The sequence below is a fragment of the Pseudophryne corroboree genome, chromosome 1 (assembly GCF_028390025.1).
Source record: "Pseudophryne corroboree isolate aPseCor3 chromosome 1, aPseCor3.hap2, whole genome shotgun sequence".
Taxonomy (NCBI): Eukaryota; Metazoa; Chordata; class Amphibia; order Anura; family Myobatrachidae; genus Pseudophryne; species Pseudophryne corroboree.
In genome coordinates, this window is record NC_086444.1 from 279,213,131 (window position 1) to 279,232,250 (window position 19,120).

The 19,120-nt window shown below is 47.3% G+C and overlaps 1 protein-coding gene across 7 annotated transcripts in view; it reads right to left on the reverse strand.

Moving 5' to 3' along the window:
• SUSD2 (sushi domain containing 2) overlaps positions 1–19,120 on the reverse strand; it is a 384,956-nt gene that overhangs the window by 254,454 nt on the left and 111,382 nt on the right. For 6 of the 7 annotated variants that reach the window (XM_063964301.1, XM_063964300.1, XM_063964302.1 and 3 more), the window contains exon 1: positions 2,463–2,665. In XM_063964301.1, the coding sequence (XP_063820371.1) occupies positions 2,463–2,498 (36 nt within the window). In that variant the 5' untranslated portion in view covers positions 2,499–2,665. Of the gene's footprint in view, positions 1–2,462; positions 2,666–13,090; positions 13,127–19,120 lie in introns of those variants that run through there. The other variant, XM_063964306.1, reaches the window with a different exon arrangement.

Consider the following 19,120-nt stretch of genomic DNA (forward strand, 5'->3'; position numbering starts at 1 on the left):
CAGAGCCGTTCAACCTAACGCGTTTCTCGACCGTAGGCACTGGTCGTTTCATCAGAGGAGGTACAGCTAATCATATACTAAGGTACTAGAGTGGTACAGCTAGATCATATACTAAGGTAGCAGAGTGGTACAGCTAATCATATACTAAGGTAGTAGAGTGGTACAGCTAATCATATACTTCATCTCCTGAGGTAGTAGAGTGGTACAGCTAACCATATACTAAGAGACTAGAGTGGTACAGCTAATCATATACTAAGGTACTAGAGTGGTACAGCTAATCATATACTAAGGAAGTAGAGTGGTACAGCTAACCATATACTAAGGTACTAGAGTGGTACAGCTAATCATATACTAAGGTACTAGAGTGGTAAAGCTAATCATATACTAAGGTAGCAGAGTGGTGCAGCTAATCATATACTAAGGTACTCGAGTGGTACAGCTAATCATATACTAAGGTAGCAGAGTGGTACAGCTAATCATATACTAAGGTAGTAGAGTGGTACAGCTAATCATATACTTCATCTCCTGAGGTAGTAGAGTGGTACAGCTAACCATATACTAAGATACTAGAGTGGTACAGCTAATCATATACTAAGGTACTAGAGTGGTACAGCTAATCATATACTAAGGTAGCAGAGTGGTACAGCTAATCATATACTAAGGTACTAGAGTGGTACAGCTAATCATATACTAAGGTAGCAGAGTGGTACAGCTAATCATATACTAAGGTAGTAGAGTGGTACAGCTAATCATATACTAAGGTAGTAGAGTGGTACAGCTAATCATATACTAAGGTAGTAGAGTGGTACAGCTAATCATATACTAAGGTACTAGAGTGGTACAGCTAATCATATACTAAGGTAGTAGAGTGGTACAGCTAATCATATACTAAGGTAGTAGAGTGGTACAGCTAATCATATACTAAGGTAGTAGAGTGGTACAGCTAATCATATACTAAGGTAGTAGAGTGGTAAAGCTAATCATATACTTCATCTCCTGTGGTAGTAGAGTGGTACAACTAATTGTATACTAAGGTGGTATACTTTGCTGGTAGATAAACCATGTTAGGCACAACGTCTATGCTAAAGAGTACAAGATACGACCTCTATAATGCATGTAGCAAAATATTAATAATTACTAAACACATTTACTTTCATATGTTCACATTCTGGAAAACTGTTTGGTAGGTCTGCTACTAGACAAGGAGATGTCTTCATATGCTGTCCCAGTTACTGATGAACAGCTAGTAAATTCACCCCAACAGTGAATTTACATTTCTATTAAATTACAAACATTTAGAAAAAAAACATTTGCTTTGTGCTAGGTCTTTAATTATTTATACCTCATACACAAAGATATTTCCATATAAGCATTTGTGTTATTTTCACACTGATCTGCTTGCACAGTACTGCAATACTATAATGTGTATAATGCACTATAGCTTGCTGTTCTGGTGCTGATACCTAATCTTGGAGTAACAAAGGAAAAAAAATGACAAATACATTATATATATATATATATATATATATATATATATATATATATATATATAATTATATATATCTATCATACAACGGATAAAGGCAGCACTCAGGAGACTTGTAATAAGGTGTAGAAAACGGTGCAAATTTAATCCATAAAGTCAACGTATTGGGGCTCTAAAGGCCCATATATATGGGCCGATGCAGGAGAGATGTGTGCTGAGTGAACCGCTCAGCACACATCTCCCCCGCCGCTCAGCACAGCGCGATCTGTGCTGAGCGTGCGGGGGAGACGGGGGGGCGCTCACTTCACCCAGCGGGTGAAGTGAGCGACCCGCTAGATTGGCCTGCATACAGGCCAATCTAGCAGCAGCGATAGCGATGTGCGGGGCCGCGCATCGCTATCGCTGTAAGGGGTACACACGGAGCGATCATGCTGAAATTCTAAGCAATCTAGTCAGATTGCTTAGAATATCGCTCCGTGAGTACCCCCCTTAACACCCCATCGTCAGGACAACAACCTTATTACAAGTCTACTGAGTGCCGCCTTTATCCATTGTATGCTACATAGTCATACTGCCATGCCTGTCAGGAGGGCACCGGAGCGGATTTTGTTTTAGCCGAATCTTTAATTATACACACACATCAATCTATTTAGCAAATATTAAAGGTATGATATTGTTGCTCATTTAAGGGAAGCTGTATCAAGACCTGGACAGAGTTAGTGGAGGAGTTGGCCATAGCAATTGATCGGCTTCTGTCATAATCTAGTGAAGTTTATAAAATAACTGTTACTGGCTGTTTAATTGCTTTGGGCAATTTCTCCACTAAATCTTTCTCCAACGCTTGGTAGAGTACATCACCCCCTTAGAGTTGCTGTACGTCTGTTGCTCCTGTATAACATACACATCTGTACTGAGCGTTAGTAGGCTGAATACAGTAAGAGGTTTATCACTTTGTTTTACTCCATTAGGCACCTACATGGTATCTTCCAGTGTCGGCTCTGGCCTGTTCCATAGTGCAGGGACAGTCTGCTATTTCACTCAAGAAGTTGGGAAGGTGGTTGTCCTCAGCACTTTTCCATTCCACACATTTATTAGTGGCCCAGGCAGTATGGTCATTCCTGAAGCTCTCTGGTAAGTGCCAGGCTAAGGCATGAACGGGACTCCATATTGCATGCACATTCCTGTGACACAAAATAATAACAACAAAGTAAGATCACCTAGAGATCACCACTCCATGCTGCAGGGCTATGATAAATATGTTTATCTATCTATCTTTCTTGATAACTTCCAATAAGTACAAATGCTGTTTCTTCTGCCATGTAGTGTATATCAATCCAATGGCAAAGTTGTGATTTAGCACCAAATCTACATTTTTGCAATGCTGTGCCATGCAACACTATTAGCCTAAGTGATCAGTGGCTTAACTCTCAGAGACAACTGAGACATTTGCTGCCAGGCTCCAGCTGTCAAAGGGGCCCTAAAAAAGAAAGACAGAGGGGGCTTCTGAACTAGAAAAGATCTCTGTCCACTCATTGCTGTCCAAGCTCAGAATCCTCCTTAGAAGACCCCTTCAGCTAAAGAGTATGGAATATGTCTGATAACAGATCAAAGTGTGAACAATGATCTACAGCTTTGCTGCTGTGTCTTATATGAGGAAAGAAAGGATAGCAGGAAAGGATAGCAGAAGTTAGTTATAAGAAAATGCACTAATTATTATAATAAAACTTTTAAGGGGGGTATTTATCAAAGCTTGGAGAGAGATAAAATACCAACCAATCCGCTCCTGTCATTTTTCAAACACAGCCTGTAAAATGTAAGGCAGAAGCTGATTGCCTGGTACTTTATCTCTCACAATTTTATCTTACTCTGAGCTTTGATAACCCTTTCCCCCCCCTCAGGACTCTATTTATTATTATTTGCAGCCAGCACCTGAAAATAAAGATTCCTTATCGCCACAATTAGCTTTAATAAGAAATCTTTATTCTCACAGATGTACCATTGGCAAGTCGCTCTAACGTCAGCACATGTGCAAGCTGGGACCACTGGGGGGACACCACCTTCTATTTCGCCTCCGGGCGCCTGGCATGAACTTACACCCATGCAAGTGTTAAATTGTCCCTTCAATAATGTCAAAGGCTATGTGCACATGGACGCTAAGCTAGTATTAAAAAAAAGATTTTACTCACCGGTAAATCTATTTCTCGTAGTCCGTAGTGGATGCTGGGACTCCGTAAGGACCATGGGGAATAGCGGCTCCGCAGGAGACTGGGCACAACTAAAGAAAGCTTTAGGACTACCTGGTGTGCACTGGCTCCTCCCACTATGACCCTCCTCCAGACCTCAGTTAGGATACTGTGCCCGGAAGAGCTGACACAAGGAAGGATTTTGAATCCCGGGTAAGACTCATACCAGCCACACCAATCACACCGTATAACTCGTGATACTATACCCAGTTAACAGTATGAAATATAACTGAGCCTCTCAACAGATGGCTCAACAATAACCCTTTAGTTGGGCAATAACTATAAACAAGTATTGCAGACAATCCGCACTTGGGATGGGCGCCCAGCATCCACTACGGACTACGAGAAATAGATTTACCGGTGAGTAAAATCTTATTTTCTCTGACGTCCTAAGTGGATGCTGGGACTCCGTAAGGACCATGGGGATTATACCAAAGCTCCCAAACGGGCGGGAGAGTGCGGATGACTCTGCAGCACCGAATGAGCAAACTCTAGGTCCTCCTCAGCCAGGGTATCAAACTTGTAGACTCTTGCAAAAATGTTTGAACCCGACCAAGTAACAGCTCGGCAAATTTGTAAAGCTGAGACCCCTCGGGCAGCCGCCCAAGAAGAGCCCACTTTCCTCGTGGAATGGGCTTTTACAGATTTAGGGTGCGGCAGTCCAGCCGCAGAATGTGCAAGTTGAATCGTGCTACAGATCCAGCGAGCAATAGTCTGCTTAGAAGCAGGATCACCCAGCTTGTTGGGTGCATACAGGATAAATAGCGAGTCAGTTTTCCCGACTCCAGCCGTCCTGGAAACATATACTTTTCAGGGCCCTGACTACGTCCAGTAACTTGGAATCCTCCAAGTCCCAAGTAGCCGCAGGCACCACAATAGGTTGGTTCACATGAAAAACTGATACCACCTTAGGAAGGAATTGGGAACGAGTCCTCAATTCCGCCTTATCCATATAAAAATATCAGATAAGGGCTTTTGCATGACATAGCCGCCAATTCTGATACACGCCTGGCCGACGCCAAGGCCCACAGCATGACCACTTTCCACGTGAGGTATTGTAGCTCCACGGATTTAAGTGGCTCAACCCAATGCGACTTCAGGAAATCCAACACCACGTTGAGATCCCACGGTGCCACTGGAGGCACAAACGGGGGCTGACTATGCAGCACTCCCTTAACAAAAGTCTGAACTTCAGGCAGTGAAGCCAGTTCTATTTTTGGAAGAAAATCGATAGAGCCGAAATCTGGACCTTAATGGAACCCAATTTTAGGCCCATAGTCACCTCTGACTGTAGGAAGTGCAGAAATCGACCTAGCTGAAATTCCTCCTTTGGGGCCTTCCTGGCCTCACAGCACGCAACATATTTCCGCCATATGCGGTGATAATGGTTTGCGTTCACTTCTTTCCTAGCTTTAATTAGCGTAGGGATAACTTCCTCCGGAATGCCCTTTTCCTTCAGGATCCGGGGTTCAACCGCCATGCCGTCAAACGCAGCCGCGGTACGTCTTGGAACAGACATGCCCCCTGCTGCAGCAGGTCCTGTCTGAGCGGCAGAGGCCATGGGTCCTCTGAGATCATTTCTTGGAGTTCTGGGTACCAAGCTCTTCTTGGCCAATCCGGAACAATTAGTATAGTTCTTACTCCTCTCCTTCTTATTATTCTCATTACCCTGGGTAAGAGAGGCAGAGAAGGGAACACATACACCGACTGGTACACCCACGGTGTTACCAGAGCGTCCACAGCTATCGCCTGAGGGTCCCTTGACCTGGCGCAATATCTTTGTAGCTTTTTGTTGAGGCGGGACGCCATCATGTCCACCTGTGGCCTTTCCCAACGGTGTACAATCATTTGGAAGACTTCTGGATGAAGTCCCCACTCTCCTGGGTGGAGGTCATGTCTGCTGAGAAAGTCTGCTTCTCAGTTGTCCACTCCGGGAATGAACACTGCTGACAGTGCTAACACATGATTTTCCGCCCATCGGAGAATCCTTGTGGCTTCTGCCATCGCCATCCTGCTTCTTGTGCCGCCCTGTCGGTTTACATGAGCGACCGCCGTGATGTTGTCTGACTGGATCAGCACCGGCCGGTGTTGAAGCAGGGGTCTAGCCTGACTTAGGACATTGTAAATGGCCCTTAGTTCCAGAATATTTATGTGTAGGGAAGTCTCCTGACTTTTCCATAGGCCTTGGAAGTTTCTTCCCTGTGTGACTGCCCCCCAGCCTCGAAGGCTGGCATCCGTGGTCACCAGGACCCAGTCCTGTATGCCGAATCAGCGGCCCCCTAGAAGATGAGCACTCTGCAGCCACCACAACAGCGACACCCTGGCCCTTGGAGACAGGGTTATCCGCCGATGCATCTGAAGATGCGACCCGGACCACTTGTCCAACAGATCCCACTGGAAGATCCTTGCAGGGGACCTTGCGAATGGAATTTCTTCGTAAGAAGCTACCATCTTTCCCAGGGCTCGCGTGCATTGATGCACCGACACCTGTATTTGTATTAGGAGGTCTCTGTCTAGAGACGACAACTCCTTGGACTTCTCCTCCGGGAGAAACCCTTTTTATCCTGTTCTGTGTCCAGAACCATACAAAGGAAAAGTAGACGCGTCGTAGGAACCAGCTGCGACTTTGGAATATTCAGAATCCAGCCGTGCTGTTGTAGCACTTCCCGAGATAGTGCTACTCCGACGAACAACTGCTCCCTGGACCTCGCCTTTATAAGGAGATCGTCCAAGTACGGGATAATTATTTCGGCCATTACCTTGGTAAATACCCTCGGTGCCGGGGACAGACCAACGGCAACGTCTGGAATTGGTAAGGACAATCCTGTACCACAATTTTGAGGTACTCCTGGTGAAGAGGGTAAATAGGGACATGCAGGTAAGCATCCTTGATGTCCAGTGATACCATGAAATTCTCCAGGCTTGCCATAATCGCCCTGAGCGATTCCATTTTGAACTTGAACCTTCGTATATAAGTGTTCAAGGATTTCAATTTTAGAATGGGTCTCACCGAACCGTCTGGTTTCGGTACCACAACATTTTGGAATAGTAACCCCGGCCTTGTTGAAGGAGGGGTACCTTGATTTCACCTGCTGGAAGTACAGCTTGTGAATTGCCGCCAGTACTACCTCCCTTTCTCCGAGGGCAGCAGGCAAGGCTGATGTGAGGTAACGGCGAGGGGGAGTCGCCTCGAACTCCAGCCTGTATCCCTGTGATACTACTTGCAGAACCTAGGGATCCACCTGCGGGCAAGCCCACTGGTCCCTGAAGTTCCCGAGACGCGCCCCCACCGCACCTGTCTCCACCTGTGGAGCCCCAGCGTCATGCGGTGGACTCAGAGGAAACAGGGGAAGATTTTTGATCCTGGGAACTGGCTGTCTGGTGCAGCTATTTCCTTCTTCCCTTGTCTCTGTGCAGAAAGGAAGCGCCTTTTACCCGCTTGCTTTTCTGAAGCCGAAAGGACTGTACCTGAAAATACAGTGCTTTCTTAGGCTGTGAGGAAACCTGAGGTAAAGAAAATTTCTTCCCAGCTGTTGCTGTGGATACGAGGTCCCAGAGACCATCCCCAAACAATTCCTCACCCTTATAAGGCAGAATCTCCATGTGCCTTTTAAAGGCAGCATCACCTGTCCACTGCCGGGTCTCTATTACCCTCCTGGCAGAATGGACATTGCATTAATTCTGGATGCCAGCCGGCAAATATCCCTCTGTGCATCCTTCATATATAAGACGACGTCTTTAATATGCTCTATGTTAGCAAAATATTATCCCTGTCTAGGGTATTAATATTATCTGACGGGGTATCAGACCACGCTGCAGCAGCACTATTTATGCTGAGGCAATTGCAGGTCTCAGTATAGTACCTGAGTGTGTATATACAGACTTCAGGATAGCCTCCTGCTTTTTATCAGCAGGCTCCTTCAAGGTGGCCGTACCCTAAGACGGCAGTGCCACCTTTTTTGACAAACGTGTGAGCGCCTTATCCACCCTAGGGGATATCTCCCAACGTGACCTATCCTCTGGCGGGAAAGGGTACGCCATCAGTAACTTTTTAGAAATTACCAGTTTCTTATCGGGGGAACCCACGCTTCTTTACACACTTCATTCACTCATCTGATGGGGGAACAAAACACTGGCTGCTTTTTCTCCCCAAAAATAAAACCCCTTTTATGTGGTACTTGGGTTCATGTCAGAAATGTGTAACACATTTTTCATTGCCGAGATCATGCAACGGATGTTCCTAGTGGATTGTGTATATGTCTCAACCTCGTCGACACTGGAGTCAGACTCCGTGTCGACATCTGTGTCTGCCATCTGAGGTAACGGGCGTTTTTTGAGCCCCTGATGGCCTTTGAGACGCCTGGGCAGGCGCGGGCTGAGAAGCCGGCTGTCCCACAGCTGTTACGTCATCCAGCCTTTTATGTAAGGAGTTGACATTGTCGGTTAATATAAAGATATGGAGGAGATAAAAATCCCCAGTGGTATGCTAATCCCACTCTCCCGGCGCTGTTCAATATATTTTTACAGTTTAAGAAATTATTAGTATAAAAAGATTTTTTTATTTCATATAAGTAAACAGCAGCGTCTGTTTTGAGACTTGGTTAGGGTCTCTAGCATAAACGAAATGATATAAATTTAGAAAACATCGCGCTGTTAATAGAATAAAATATAATATTAGTAATTTTTGTGATATTAGTTATCGGGCTGTAAAGTTGTCAGAAATGAGGTCGGGAGACTGTGTAAAGATAATAAAAAAATATATATACTTTTTATTTTAAACCAAATGTTACACCATAAAGATAAAACATATGTATAATAGAAGATTCTTTTCTATGCAAGCATCAGATATTTAATAATCATAGCATAATTCAAAACCTATAAATAATTGTAACTATAATAACAGCTCAAGTGAGTGTGTTATAGAATAGATACTACGTGTCCTTTAAAGACAGTATGTGTCAGATTGTATTCTTTTGCAGGATCCACACGGGTTTAATAGATGGCTTTATATGCCGGCGTCCCGTTAATACCTTCCACCTATCAATCCACTCTGGTGTCGGCCCCATAGGGGGCGACATCACATTTATCGGCCTCTGCTCCGCCTCCACGTAACCTTCCTCATCCAACATGTCGACACAGCCGTACCGACACACCGCACACACACAGGGAATGCTCTGACTGAGGACAGGTCCCCACAAAGTCCTTTGGGGAGACAGAGAGAGAGTATGCCAGCACACACCAGAGCGCTATATAATGCAGGGATTAACACTATAACTGAGTGATTTTTCCCCCAATAGCTGCTTGTATACACATATTGCGCCTAAATTTAGTGCCCCCCCTCTCTTTTTAACCCTTTGAGCCTGAAAACTACAGGGGAGAGCCTGGGGAGCTGTCTTCCAGCTGCACTGTGAAGAAAAAATGGCGCCAGTGTGCTGAGGGAGATAGCCCCGCCCCTTTTTCGGCTGACTTTTCTCCCGCTTTTTTCATGGATTCTGGCAGGGGTAATTTATCACATATATAGCCCTGGGACTATATATTGTGAAGATTTGCCAGCCAAGGTGTATTATATTGCCCTCAGGGCGCGCCCCCCCCCCCCCCCCCAGCACCCTGCACCCATCAGTGACCGGAGTGTGAGGTGTGCATGAGGAGCAATGGCGCACAGCTGCAGTGCTGTGCGCTAACTTGTTGAAGACAGAAGTCTTCTGCCGCCGGTTCTCCGGAACACTTCTTGCTTCTGGCTCTGTAAGGGGGCTGGCGGCGCGGCTCCGGGACCGAACACCAAGGTCGGGTCCTGCGGTCGATCCCTCTGGAGCTAATGGTGTCCAGTAGCCTAAGAAGCCCAAACTACCACCAGTTAGGTAGGTTCGCTTCTTCTCCCCTTAGTCCCTCGCTGCAGTGAGTCTGTTGCCAGCAGATCTCACTGTAAAATAAAAAACCTAAAATATACTTTCTTTCTAGGAGCTCAGGAGAGCCCCTAGTGTGCATCCAGCTCAGCCGGGCACAAGATTCTAACTGAGGTCTGGAGGAGGGTCATAGTGGGAGGAGCCAGTGCACACCAGGTAGTCCTAAAGCTTTCTTTAGTTGTGCCCAGTCTTCTGCGGAGCCGCTAATCCCCATGGTCCTTACGGAGTCCCAGCATCCACTTAGGACGTCAGAGAAATATTATGTATTATGGAAACTCATATTATGCGCTTTTAGATGTGTCCTCGTAGGCTTATATAAAACACAGACAGACAAAACATACAGCAAGCTGTGCTTTGTAAACTGAACAAGAGACAAAATGGAAAAATATTCAGAAAACAGTCACTGTATATTATTACTGCTATTCAGGGGCGTCAGAACGTTTTTAGGTTGGGGGGGGCAAGATATAGTCTAGAGATGAGCGCCTGAAATTTTTCGGGTTTTGGTTTTGGGTTCGGTTCCGCGGCCGTGTTTTGGGTTCGACCGCGTTTTGGCAAAACCTCACCGAATTTTTTTTGTCGGATTCGGGTGTGTTTTGGATTCGGGTGTTTTTTTTAAAAAACACTAAAAAACAGCTTAAATCATAGAATTTGGGGGTCATTTTGATCCCATATTATTATTAACCTCAAAAACCATAATTTCCACTCATTTTCAGTCTATTCTGAATACCTCACACCTCACAATATTATTTTTAGTCCTAAAATTTGCACCAAGGTCGCTGGATGACTAAGCTAAGCGACACTAGTGGCCGACACAAACACCTGGCCCATCTAGGAGTGGCACTGCAGTGTCACGCAGGATGTCCCTTCCAAAAAACCCTCCCCAATCAGCACATGACGCAAAGAAAAAAAGAGGCGCAATGAGGTAGCTGACTGTGTGAGTAAGATAAGCGACCCTAGTGGCCGACACAAACACCGGGCCCATTTAGGAGTGGCACTGCAGTGTCACGCAGGATGTCCCTTCCAAAAAACCCTCCCCAAACAGCACATGACGCAAAGAAAAAGAAAAGAAAAAAGAGGTGCAAGATGGAATTGTCCTTGGGCCCTCCCACCCACCCTTATGTTGTATAAACAAAACAGGACATGCACACTTTAACCAACCCATCATTTCAGTGACAGGGTCTGCCACACGACTGTGACTGATATGACGGGTTGGTTTGGACCCCCCCCAAAAAAGAAGCAATTAATCTCTCCTTGCACAAACTGGCTCTACAGAGGCAAGATGTCCACCTCATCATCACCCTCCGATATATCACCGTGTACATCCCCCTCCTCACAGATTATCAATTCGTCCCCACTGGAATCCACCATCTCAGCTCCCTGTGTACTTTGTGGAGGCAATTGCTGCTGGTCAATGTCTCCGCGGAGGAATTGATTATAATTCATTTTAATGAACATCATCTTCTCCACATTTTCTGGATGTAACCTCGTACGCCGATTGCTGACAAGGTGAGCGGCGGCACTAAACACTCTTTCGGAGTACACACTTGTGGGAGGGCAACTTAGGTAGAATAAAGCCAGTTTGTGCAATGGCCTCCAAATTGCCTCTTTTTCCTGCCAGTATAAGTATGGACTGTGTGACGTGCCTACTTGGATGCGGTCACTCATATAATCCTCCACCATTCTTTCAATGGTGAGAGAATCATATGCAGTGACAGTAGACGACATGTCCGTAATCGTTGTCAGGTCCTTCAGTCCGGACCAGATGTCAGCATCAGCAGTCGCTCCAGACTGCCCTGCATCACCGCCAGCGGGTGGGCTCGGAATTCTGAGCCTTTTCCTCGCACCCCCAGTTGCGGGAGAATGTGAAGGAGGAGATGTTGACAGGTCGCGTTCCGCTTGACTTGACAATTTTCTCACCAGCAGGTCTTTCAACCCCAGCAGACTTGTGTCTGCCGGAAAGAGAGATCCAAGGTAGGCTTTAAATCTAGGATCGAGCACGGTGGCCAAAATGTAGTGCTCTGATTTCAACAGATTGACCACCCGTGAATCCTTGTTAAGCGAATTAAGGGCTCCATCCACAAGTCCCACATGCCTAGCGGAATCGCTCCGTGTTAGCTCCTCCTTCAATGTCTCCAGCTTCTTCTGCAAAAGCCTGATGAGGGGAATGACCTGACTCAGGCTGGCAGTGTCTGAACTGACTTCACGTGTGGCAAGTTCAAAGGGCATCAGAACCTTGCACAACGTTGAAATCATTCTCCACTGCGCTTGAGACAGGTGCATTCCACCTCCTATATCGTGCTCAATTGTATAGGCTTGAATGGCCTTTTGCTGCTCCTCCAACCTCTGAAGCATATAGAGGGTTGAATTCCACCTCGTTACCACTTCTTGCTTCAGATGATGGCAGGGCAGGTTCAGTAGTTTTTGGTGGTGCTCCAGTCTTCTGTACGTGGTGCCTGTACTCCGAAAGTGTCCCGCAATTTTTCTGGCCACCGACAGCATCTCTTGCACGCCCCTGTCGTTTTTTAAATAATTCTGCACCACCAAATTCAAGGTATGTGCAAAACATGGGACGTGCTGGAATTTGCCCATATTTAATGCACACACAATATTGCTGGCGTTGTCCGATGCCACAAATCCACAGGAGAGTCCAATTGGGGTAAGCCATTCCGCGATGATCTTCCTCAGTTGCCGTAAGAGGTTTTCAGCTGTGTGCGTATTCTGGAAACCGGTGATACAAAGCATAGCCTGCCTAGGAAAGAGTTGGCGTTTGCGAGATGCTGCTACTGGTGCCGCCGCTGCTGTTCTTGCGGCGGGAGTCCATACATCTACCCAGTGGGCTGTCACAGTCATATAGTCATGACCCTGCCCTGCTCCACTTGTCCACATGTCCGTGGTTAAGTGGACATTGGGTACAACTGCATTTTTTAGGACACTGGTGAGTCTTTTTCTGACGTCCGTGTACATTCTCGGTATCGCCTGCCTAGAGAAGTGGAACCTAGATGGTATTTGGTAACGGGGGCACACTGCCTCAATAAATTGTCTAGTTCCCTGTGAACTAACGGCGGATACCGGACGCACGTCTAACACCAACATAGTTGTCAAGGCCTCAGTTATCCGCTTTGCAGCAGGATGACTGCTGTGATATTTCATCTTCCTCGCAAAGGACTGTTGAACAGTCAATTGCTTACTGGAAGTAGTACAAGTGGGCTTACGACTTCCCCTCTGGGATGACCATCGACTCCCAGCAGCAACAACAGCAGCGCCAGCAGCAGTAGGCGTTACACGCAAGGATGCATCGGAGGAATCCCAGGCAGGAGAGGACTCGTCAGAATTGCCAGTGACATTGCCTGCAGGACTATTGGCATTCCTGGGGAAGGAGGAAATTGACACTGAGGGAGTTGGTGGGGTGGTTTGCGTGAGCTTGGTTACAAGAGGAAGGGATTTACTGGTCAGTGGACTGCTTCCGCTGTCACCCAAAGTTTTTGAACTTGTCACTGACTTATTATGAATGCGCTGCAGGTGACGTATAAGGGAGGATGTTCCGAGGTGGTTAACGTACTTACCCCTACTTATTACAGCTTGACAAAGGGAACACACGGCTTGACACCTGTTGTCCGCATTTCTGTTGAAATAGTTCCACACCGAAGAGCTGATTTTTTTGGTATTTTCACCAGGCATGTCAACGGCCATATTCCTCCCACGGACAACAGGTGTCTCCCCGGGTGCCTGACTTAAACAAACCACCTCACCATCAGAATCCTCCTGGTCAATTTCCTCCCCAGCGCCAGCAACACCCATATCCTCCTCATCCTGGTGTACTTCAACACTGACATCTTCAATCTGACTATCAGGAACTGGACTGCGGGTGCTCCTTCCAGCACTTGCAGGGGGCATGCAAATGGTGGAAGGCACATGCTCTTCACGTCCAGTGTTGGGAAGGTCAGGCATCGCAACCGACACAATTGGACTCTCCTTGTGGATTTGGGATTTCGAAGAACGCACAGTTCTTTGCGGTGCTACTGCTTTTGCCAGCTTGAGTCTTTTCATTTTTCTAGCGAGAGGCTGAGTGCCTCCATCCTCATGTGAAGCTGAACCACTAGCCATGAACATAGGCCAGGGCCTCAGCCGTTCCTTGCCACTCCGTGTGGTAAATGGCATATTGGCAAGTTTACGCTTCTCCTCCGACAATTTTATTTTAGGTTTTGGAGTCCTTTTTTTACTGATATTTGGTGTTTTGGATTTGACATGCTCTGTACTATGACATTGGGCATCGGCCTTGGCAGACGACGTTGCTGGCATTTCATCGTCTCGGCCATGACTAGTGGCAGCAGCTTCAGCACGAGGTGGAAGTGGATCTTGATCTTTCCCTAATTTTGGAACCTCAACATTTTTGTTCTCCATATTTTAATAGGCACAACTAAAAGGCACCTCAGGTAAACAATGGAGATGGATGGATACTAGTATACAATTATGGACGGACTGCCGAGTGCCGACACAGAGGTAGCTACAGCCGTGAACTACCGTACTGTGTCTGCTGCTAATATAGACTGGTTGATAAAGAGATGTCGTAGTATGTATGTATGAAGAAGAAAGAAAAAAAAACCACGGTTAGGTGGTATACAATTATGGACGGACTGCAGAGTGCCGACACAGAGGTAGCCACAGCCGTGAACTACCGTACTGTACTGTGTCTGCTGCTAATATAGACTGGTTGATAAAGAGATGTCGTAGTATGTATGTATAAAGAAGAAAGAAAAAAAAACCACGGTTAGGTGGTATACAATTATGGACGGACTGCCGAGTGCCGACACAGAGGTAGCCACAGCCGTGAACTACCGTACTGTACTGTGTCTGCTGCTAATATAGACTGGTTGATAAAGAGATGTAGTAGTATGTATGTATAAAGAAGAAAGAAAAAAAAACCACGGGTAGGTGGTATACAATTATGGACGGACTGCCGAGTGCCGACACAGAGGTAGCCACAGCAGTGAACTACCGTACTGTACTGTGTCTGCTGCTAATATAGACTGGTTGATAAAGAGATGTCGTAGTATGTATGTATGAAGAAGAAAGAAAAAAAAACCACGGTTAGGTGGTATACAATTATGGACGGACTGCCGAGTGCCGACACAGAGGTAGCCACAGCCGTGAACTACCGTACTGTACTGTGTCTGCTGCTAATATAGACTGGTTGATAAAGAGATGTCGTAGTATGTATGTATAAAGAAGAAAGAAAAAAAAACCACGGTTAGGTGGTATACAATTATGGACGGACTGCCGAGTGCCGACACAGAGGTAGCCACAGCCGTGAACTACCGTACTGTACTGTGTCTGCTGCTAATATAGACTGGTTGATAAAGAGATGTCGTAGTATGTATGTATGAAGAAGAAAGAAAAAAAAACCACGGTTAGGTGGTATACAATTATGGACGGACTGCCGAGTGCCGACACAGAGGTAGCCACAGCCGTGAACTACCGTACTGTACTGTGTCTGCTGCTAATATAGACTGGTTGATAAAGAGATGTCGTAGTATGTATGTATAAAGAAGAAAGAAAAAAAAACCACGGTTAGGTGGTATACAATTATGGACGGACTGCCGAGTGCCGACACAGAGGTAGCCACAGCCGTGAACTACCGTACTGTACTGTGTCTGCTGCTAATATAGACTGGTTGATAAAGAGATGTAGTAGTATGTATGTATAAAGAAGAAAGAAAAAAAAACCACGGGTAGGTGGTATACAATTATGGATGGACTGCCGAGTGCCGACACAGAGGTAGCTACAGCCGTGAACTACCGTACTGTGTCTGCTGCGACTGGATGATAAATAATGATATAAAAAATATATATATATCACTACTGCAGCCGGACAGGTATATATATTATATAATGACGGACCTGCTGGACACTGTCTGTCAGCAGAATGAGTTTTTTATAGAATAAAAAAAAAAACACCACACAAGTGAAGTCACACGACGAGTGTTTAACTTTTTCAGGCAATCACAATATAGTATACTACTAACTATACTGGTGGTCAGTGTGGTCAGGTCACTGGTCAGTCACACTGGCAGTGGCACTCCTGCAGCAAAAGTGTGCACTGTTTAATTTTAATATAATATGTACTCCTGGCTCCTGCTATAACCTATAACTGGCACTGCAGTGCTCCCCAGTCTCCCCCACAATTATAAGCTGTGTGAGCTGAGCACAGTCAGATATATAATATATACATAGATGATGCAGCACACTGGGCTGAGCAGTGCACACAGATATGGTATGTGACTGTCTTGTACTCCTGGCTCCTGCTATAACCTATAACTGGCACTGCAGTGCTCCCCAGTCTCCCCCACAATTATAAGCTGTGTGAGCTGAGCACAGTCAGATATATAATATATACATAGATGATGCAGGCATGCAGCACACTGGGCTGAGCAGTGCACACAGATATGGTATGTGACTGAGTCACTGTGTGTACCGTTTTTTTCAGGCAGAGAACGGATATATTAAATAAAACAACTGCACTGCTGGTGGTCACTGTGGTCAGTCACTAAACTCTGCACTCTCTTCTACAGTATCAGCCTCAGGTCAATCTCTCTCTCTCTCTCCTAATCTAAATGGAGAGGACGCCAGCCACGTCCTCTCCCTAACAATCTCAATGCACGTGTGAAAATGGCGGCGACGCGCGGCTCCTTATATAGAATCCGAGTCTCGCGAGAATCCGACAGCGTCATGATGACGTTCGGGCGCGCTCGGGTTAACCGAGCAAGGCGGGAAGATCCGAGTCGCTCGGACCCGTGAAAAAAAACATGAAGTTCGTGCGGGTTCGGATTCAGAGAAACCGAACCCGCTCATCTCTAATATAGTCTCATTTTGGCGCCCCTAAATTGCTGAATCGCTAAAGGCCAGATCCACCTGAAATACACTGAGAAGGCCAGATCCACACTAAGGGGGTCATTCAGATCTGATCGCTGCTGTATGTTTTCACACAGTGGGCAATCAGGTATTAACGGCGCAGTGGCGTTGGACAGCAACAAAGGGTGTCGCTGGTCATCGAGGGGATGATGCGAAAAATCTGTTGGCACGGGCGTTTGCAAGGTGATTGACAGGAAGTGGCAGTTTGTGGGTGGAAACTGACCGTTTACTGGGAGTGTCCGGAAAACCGCAGGTGTGCCCAAGCGTTTTCAGGGAGGGTGTCTGGTGTCAGCTCCGGCCCGATCAGCCTGATGTGATCGCACTATAGGAGTAAGTCGTAGGCTGCGCAGAGACTGCACAAAGTGGATTTTAGTGGATTTTAGCAGCTCGGCGTACACATGCAGTCGAACACTTGCACGGCAAATATACACTACCCCTGGAGGTGGCGACTATTTGAACACAGAACAGCAAAATAAGCAGCTCAGCTCTCCCATGCAATTCTAGTTTCCCACCATGTGCCCAATGTAGCAGGGAGAGTAGGTCAAGCACTAGCAGTGACCAGTGCAGTGCTGGCGTCATGGTGACTGATAGTAGTGGCCATGGGAGTTACAGGGAGGGTGAAGGCAGGGACATAGACGGGGAGTTACAGGGAGGGTGAGGGCATGGGCGCTGACAGGGAGTTAGAAGGAGCGTGAGGAGCACTGAGGGGGGAGTTACAGGGAGGGTGAGGGCAGAGATGCTGACGGGGCATTACATGGCGGGTGAGGCAGGGACACTGATGGGTAGTTACATGGTGGGTGAGGGCAGGGACACAGACGGGGAGTTACAGGGAGGGTGAGGGCATGGGTGCTGACAGGGAGTTCGAAGGAGCATGAGGAGCACTGAGGGTCGAGTTACAGGAAGGATGAGGACTGGGACGCTGAGGGGAGAGTTACAGGGAGGGTGAGAGTAGGGATGCTGAGGGGGGAGTTAGAAGGAGGATGAGTGCACACTGAGGGGGGAGCTACATGGAGGGTGAGGGCAGGGATGCTGACGGGGAGTTACAGGGAGGGTGAGGGCATGGGTGCTGATGGGGTGTTAAAGGGAGGGTCAAGGCAGGGGCACTGAGGGGGGAGTTACAGGGAGGGTAAGGGCAGGGGCACCGAGGATGGACTTACAGGGAGTGAGGGAAGGGGCATATAAAAATAGCTTTATTAGAACAAATGAAATACTCTAAATCCAAGTGTGGATTAAACATTCACATACACATTATAACATACGGAGAGCCACTACCCCCCCCCCCCCCAACTGCTGATTACCATATATTTGGAGTGTAAGTAGCGCCTCCTCTTTTCTTTAGGAAGAGGCAGCAGCCTGTCACACATGGGATTCTGTCTGTGTGCTACGGCTATCACTTTGATTTAGAGCAGCCCACTGGGGAGGCGGAGCTCGGGACTCGGAGAGTACCTAGAGCTGCCTGAGATAGTGTGGTCTTCCTGGGCGGGTGAGCGGCACATCTCTTCATGCCGCCATCGCCACTGCTGCTCTGCCTGTGGTAAGTGAGACAGGCTCTGGCAGCAGCGGCAGCAACAGGCAGAACTGTGCGGCTCCCTCAGTAAGGAGGCAGAGAGGGGGGAGCTGCTTTTCATGAGGCATTTCTAAGCAAGGAGGTGTGACAGGGAGATAGAAAGTGTCAGGGAAATAGTGGCTTACAAAAAGACATTGGGTGACAGAAAAATAGTGGGTGACGGTGAGGGAGACAGGGAGATACTAGGTGATGGAGACACTGGGTGAAAGGTAGAGAGGGTGACAGGGAGAGAGAGCTACAGGGAGATAATGGGTGACATGGTGAGGGTGACAGGGGGATAGTGGGTGACATGGTGAGGGTGACAGGTGGATAGTGGGTGACATGGTGTGGGTGACAGGTGGATAGTGGGTGACATAGTGAGGGTGGCAGGTGGATAGTGGGTGACAGGGGGATAGTGGGTGACATGGTGAGGGTGACAGGGGGATAGTGGGTGACATGGTGAGGGTGACAGGTGGATAGTGGGTGACAGTTGGATAGTGGGTGACATGGTGAGGGTGACAAGGGGATAGTGGGTGACATGGTGAGGGTGAGAGGTGGATAGTGGGTGACATGCTGAGGGTGACAGGGGGATAGTGGGTGACATGGTGAGGGTGACGGGGGGATAGTGGGTGACATGGTGAGGGTGACGGGGGGATAGTGGGTGACATGAGGGTGATGGGGGGATAGTGGGTGACATGGTGAGGGTGACGGGGGATAGTGGGTGACAGCGAGGGTGACAGGTGGATAGTGGGTGACATGGTGAGGGTGACAGGGGGATAGTGGGGTGACATGGTGAGGGTGACAGGGGATAGTGGGTGACATGGTGAGGGTGACGGGGATAGTGGGTGACATGAGGGTGACGGGGGATAGTGGGTGACATGGTGAGGGTGACGGGGGATAGTGGGTGACATGGTGAGGGTGACAGGTGGATAGTGGGTATAAGGTGGATAGTGGGTGACATGGTGAGGGTGACAGGGGTATAGTGGGTGACAGGGGATAGTGGGTGACATTATGAGGGTGAGAGGTGGATAGTG